The following is a 5,599-nucleotide window of genomic DNA, read 5'->3' as shown; positions in this document are numbered from 1 at the left end:
CAGGTATTCTACCGGCCACTCAATATCTTTGCCACCCAAAGGCTGTCAGGACCCAATCTTGATACTTCAATTAGTTCCACTTAGGGTCCCTTTGCTTTACCCACCCCAGGCATAACAAAGCAAGGACAAGCCTGATAAACACTGTTATCCAGAGGCCTGTACACAGCAGCCAAAAAACTTCATTACAGAAACAAAAATAACAATGCTGATTTTAGAGAGAAAAACAAAGAATGCAACTCTCAGATCATGGACCAATCTAAGTTATTTATTTAAGCCATCTCCTGCCATAAGCAAAGGGATGGAAGATTAGTATACTGGTCATCATTTGATACAAGTAAGGAAGGTGAGCTTAAGGTCCCATATACTTTTCTGGTCCTTGTGCAGAGTCATGGTCCAAACCAGTGCTGTGGTCCCCACTGGGTGGTGGTCCAGGTTCTCTTTATTCATCTTCATAGCCGGTTGGAAGTGGATTCACGTGAGAGTTATGGAATAGAGTATGATTACCATCTCCCCAGGGAAAGGGCTGTGGAGTGAAGATGTCAATTAGGCAATTCCAGAAAAGAATTCAGAAATAGCACTGCCATGAACTGCTTCAGATAAAGGGTAAGTAACACATTATACATAAAAACAAAATGGCAATTAGTCCTTCAACTATTGGCGTTTTTATATTTCAGCTTTCCCATAATTTAAGGGAGCTCTTTTAACTTCCAAGAGAGCCTATAAAGTTGGCAGTAGGAAAAGCAAGCTCAAATGCATTATTCATAAGCCTCTCCCTGGCAACCAGTCTATCAGTGCAGTGTTTATGAAAGTGTAATCCTCATATCATCTGTATCAGAATGGTAGAGGTGGGTAAATGAGAGAAGATACTTGTTTAAATGCACACTTTGGGCTCATTCCAGATCTAAAACAAACCTCTGGATTGGAAACTGCAATCTACCCTCCTCAATTTTTTACATGCTGATTTTGAAAAACATTGCTCTAGGGCACTGGTTTCCAAACCTGGATTATTTTGCCCAAGGACACTGGGCAATAGCTGGAGACATCTGGGAGAGGGCATCTAGTGGGCAGAGGTCAAAGTTGCTGTTAAATATCCTAGGACTCACAGGACAGCCCCTTACCCCAACAAGAATTATCCAGCCCCAAATGTCAATAGTACTGAGGTTGAAAACTATGTTATATGGCTTTTACATCTTTGTACAAGGGTGGGAGTGGGGCTCAGACCCCAAGATTCTTTCTGAATCTAAGAATCTAGCTTAAGTTTCTATAAGGCCATTCCTATCTTGCCTAAGTGATCTAACACTTACTACAGAGCCAGCAGGGCCTCTTGTTAAGGATACTTACAAGCAATGGAAAACAAATGACCACATCTACATCAATAGCAAAGGATAAAACAGTTGAGAAAATATCTAGCAGAAGTAGGAACAGGAGAAGCTGTTAGTCTCTTCATCATGCAGCTAGTACCTGCCAGATGCCCAGGTCCTAGAAGGGTGAACCATGAATCACCTTCCGCTTTTGCCACTCTATGGGAGATTCCCAAACCTCCAAGTCTCATACAACGGACAACTGTTTCAGAACAGTATCAGAAGGCAGAGGTGGGATGGATCAGGAAAAAAAGAAAAACTGAAGGGCACTTATTGCATGACCTTGAAAAAGAAAACAGATGTGACCCCCCAAGTCTGTTACATTTCCATAAAACCAGAAAACACAAAATTTTGTAAGAATTAAATGACAAATTGTACACGATTTTAGAGAACGAAGAACTCAGACTAGGCATTTGTAATAAAAGGAGAATGGATGCTCGAAGAGCCTACAAAAACCTACCTTGGACCTGATGCGGAGATGGGGGTAGGCGACGAACTCGGGTCTCTCGTGCTCTCCGTGATGCGACTTCAGAAAGACATTCAGCATGCTCACACCTACGCCGGGGAGCGCTACGAAGTAGGTGAGAGCCTTCCACATGCGAGCTGCAAAGGAGGCACGACCGCTCAGGCCTGGTGTGGGGACCCGCCCGGGTCTCACCTCCCCCACCCCAAGTCCTCAAGCCAAGGTCACAGTCCTGCTCCGTCTCGCTCGAGTGGGGCTGAGGACCGCCCCGCCAAACGCAGCTCCAGTACCTGAGCCCTCCTCGCCGTGGGCGCCACTAGACATGGACCGCCCCAGCTGTGCCCCGGGCCGACCTAGCAGCCCAGACAGCCGGGACAGAGATGCCACCGCCGCCGCCATTTTCGACCCGGACAGCCTCAGCGCCGGAAGCGGAAGTAGAAAATGGGATGGGGGCGGGACCACAACCTCAAAAGCAAGCTCCTATCGGGCGGATCCTTCCTACTCGTCTTAACGTGAGGAGCCTGCGTACTATCCTCCCGGTCGTCGGGATTCCTAGTTAAACTCCCCAGAGCCACCCATCTTGAAGGAGAATGCGCTCTGCGCTTCCCGTGTGCACGCCCCTCCGTACAGTCCCCACCCGGGTGAGGCTAGGCGAGGATAACCGTGGAAGAGAGGTTTGTGGAGGGTTGGTTGGATTCCGCGAACAGCAACTGGAGGTTCTGAGCTCAGAACACCCACATAAAATGCCATTCCTGTTCCTCCCCGTTCTGTGACGTCATTTTTCTTTGCACTTGACATAAGAATTGTCGTCATCATTATATGTGTCTCCCCTACTACAATATAAACTGTATGATGCCAGAGTTTCCCAGAGCACCATTCCCAGAGCCTGGAATTGTACCTGGAACGTAGCAGGTATTTAGTACAAATGAATGCGTGCGTGAGTGAATGAATGAATGAGTAGCAACTGGAACCAGAAGGAGCCCTGGAATTGGTGCCAGAAGATCTAGATTTTAATCCTGCCTCAACATCCTTAACTTCAGGCTTTTTTCCTCATGTTAGCCTTCTCTCCCTTCTGGAAACAAAAATTAGCATGTTTCGTCTCTTCAATCTCCTTTCCCGAGTTCTTCCTTTTTTTTCCTTCTACTCATCTAAAAACAATTTTTAAAATAAAAATTAAGGAGGGGGCGCGCTTGGGTGGCTCAGTCGGTTAAAAGGTCTGACTTCGGCTCAGGTCACGATCTCAGGGTCCTGGGATCCAGCCCCATATCAGGCTCCCTGCTCAGCGGGAGTCTGTTTCTCCCTCTGTCCCTCATGCTGCTCGTGCTCTCTCTTTCTCTCAAATAAATCTAAAAAAATAAAAATAAAAATTAGGGGCACCTGGATGGCTCAGCCGGTTAAGGTCTGCCTCGGGCTCAGGTCATGATCCCAGCTTCCTGGAATAGAGCCCCACATCAGGCTCCCTGTCTGCTTCTCCCTCTCCTTCTGCCTCTCCCCCTTACGCTCCCACACTCTGTCTCTCAAATAAATAAATAAAATCTTTTTTAAAAATTAAAAAATTAAAATAATAATAATAGAGGAGAAGGCAATGTGATGACTTAGGCAGAGATTGGAGTGATGTGGCCAAAAAGACAAAGAAACTAGAAGAGACACGGGATGGGTTTTTCCCTAGAGGTTATTCGGGTGAAGGATGGCCCTGCTAGCACCTTGATTTTGGATTTCTAGCCTCCACAACTGTGAGAGAATAAATTTGGGTTTTTTTAAGCCAAAAAAAAAAAAAAGATTCCTAAGAGAAAATGAAAGGAAACTTTTGGATCATGGCCCCTTTGAGAATATAATGGAAGCAATGAACCCTTTCCCCCACAAAATGCACCTGCTCCTACGCACACAATGTTGGGGGAAGAACGTACTATAAAGTACAACCAGAGACCCCCTCAGAGTCCTTGTGCCCCAGGTTAAAAACCCCTGAGTAGGGGAACAAATAGGGACGCTGCTGTGGCAAGATTGGATTCACATTTTATTTCCATCCCTTACACCCTTTGTAACCTTGGGCACATAAGATACAATAAGGCTATGTAGTTTCATGAAGACAAAAATTTGGGATCGTGTTTCTAGATCATCACAATCTGATCTCGCATTAGATCTTTCTTTCTCTGAGTAGCCAGGGTTTTTACATATTATGGTACACCATATGATACATCAGGATCATCAGATCCCTAGGCATCCTCAAACACAGCCCATAGTGTACCATGGAAAGGGTCCATGTTCAAGGATCGGGATATCCTGGGTTCAATTCTTTGGTCTGCCATGAGCTGTTCCTCTTCTCTAAAATGGGAATGTAATACCCATTTATTCATCCCTTTATCCAATAAATATTTATCAGAACCCAGCTCCACTTTCGGATGTGACTCAGCCTCCGTCTATAATAATGAGATTTCATTTAATATATATTAACTAAGGTGCCTACTATGTGCCAGGCATGTGCGGTAGTACACAGCAGGAGTGGGATCTCTCTCATGTAATTTACATTCTAGTGGTGGAGAAAGGATTAAATGAAAAATGTCTGAAATATATTAAAAATTCAACAAATACTCACTTTTCTCGTAGGGCTTTTGTACACTTTTCAGGGAGGTACTGTTAAGTAAAGATTCTATCATGTGCTTAGCTCACAGCACACATACTTAGGCATGATGCTTATGATGTTATTGCCAGGTATGCTCACCATTTCCAAAGCCTCAGGTGACTGAGTTTGGACAGCCCAGGAAACCAAAATCAACAATATAAAGAATAGCTAATAGTTTTGGCCCTTTGTTTTGTGCCCATATCCATGGGAAGCACTTTACACAAATTGTCTTCCCACCCTCACTAAGTCACTACTCCATTCCTCAAGTTAAACACTTCAAAGTCATCTTTGACTCTTCTCCCTCTCTCTCCTCACTCTCCCCCCTCTCTCTCATGTGTGCGTGCACACACACACACACACACACACACACACACACTTTATATCCAATCCATCAAAAAATCCTGCCAGCTCTTCCTTCATACACATCCAGAATCTGACCATTTCCTACTGCCCACTGCTACCAGTTTGATCAAAAGTGTTTTCATCCCTCACCTGGACAATTGCACCAGCCTCCTGACTGGTCTTCCTGCTACCTGGTCCCCTTACAGTGTATTCTCTACATGGCAGTCAGAAGGATCCTTTAAAATCTGTCAGATCATCTTCCTCCTTGGCTCTAAATCCTCCCATGGCTCCCATTTCACTACCAAAGTCCTTAGAGTAAGCTACCGAGTCCTACACACTCTGTTCCTGCCCACCTTTCTCACTTCATCCTTTCTCCTTGCCCCCTTGCCCATTTCACTCCAGCTACATTGGCCTTCCTGCCTTTCCTTGGACGTGCCACCCATGCTCCTGCCTCAGGACTGTTGCACGTGCTCATTTCTCGGCCTGGAAGAGTTTTCTCCCAGATGGCCCCATGAATTGCTTCCTTATTTCACTCAGGGGACTGTAAGAAGTCCTCTTATCAGAAAGGCCTTCCCAGACCACCCAGAAGTGAAATAACCCCTCCCACCCTGACACTCTAGCCTCCTTGCTGTGGTTTATCTATCTTCATGGCACTTACCACCATCTGCTGTATTAAGTATTTATTGGTTTATTGTCTGCTTTCCTTCACCAAACACCGTGGGGCACGGACTATGTTTTGTTCACCAGCATGTTTTGTTCACGCAGCACTTGGCACCTGATAGGCACTCACTGAATATAGATTAATCCCAACCA

The 5,599-nt window shown here is 45.4% G+C and overlaps 1 protein-coding gene across 1 annotated transcript; it reads right to left on the bottom strand.

Moving 5' to 3' along the window:
* Positions 1–244: 244 nt before the first annotated feature.
* LOC100479884 (cytochrome c oxidase subunit 6A1, mitochondrial) lies at positions 245–2,275 on the bottom strand. The gene is made up of 3 exons (XM_019793198.2): positions 2,115–2,275; positions 1,822–1,964; positions 245–523 (listed from the first exon to the last, which is right to left on the bottom strand). Exons 1-3 carry the CDS (start codon positions 2,221–2,223, stop codon positions 440–442), a joined length of 336 nt encoding a protein of 111 aa, XP_019648757.2. The 5' UTR covers positions 2,224–2,275; the 3' UTR covers positions 245–439.
* Positions 2,276–5,599: the final 3,324 nt, after the last annotated feature.

Source organism: Ailuropoda melanoleuca, chromosome 12 (assembly GCF_002007445.2).
Source record: "Ailuropoda melanoleuca isolate Jingjing chromosome 12, ASM200744v2, whole genome shotgun sequence".
NCBI classification, from domain to species: domain Eukaryota; kingdom Metazoa; phylum Chordata; class Mammalia; order Carnivora; family Ursidae; genus Ailuropoda; species Ailuropoda melanoleuca.
The sequence above is the reverse complement of the archived record's forward strand: the minus strand, read 5'-3'. Positions and strand labels throughout refer to the sequence as shown.

What these genes read in the sequence shown, in the direction of transcription:
- LOC100479884 (XM_019793198.2), bottom strand. Translation starts at nt 2,223, where the DNA reads ATGGCGGCGGCGGTGGCATCTCTGTCCCGGCTGTCTGGGCTGCTAGGT. An exon ending in CCACGGCGAGGAGGGCTCAG is followed by an intron (nt 1,965 to 2,114) that starts GTACTGGAGCTG and finishes CCTCCTTTGCAG; the next exon opens with CTCGCATGTGGAAGGCTCTC. An exon ending in ATCTCCGCATCAGGTCCAAG is followed by an intron (nt 524 to 1,821) that starts GTAGGTTTTTGT and finishes TTCACTCCACAG; the next exon opens with CCCTTTCCCTGGGGAGATGG.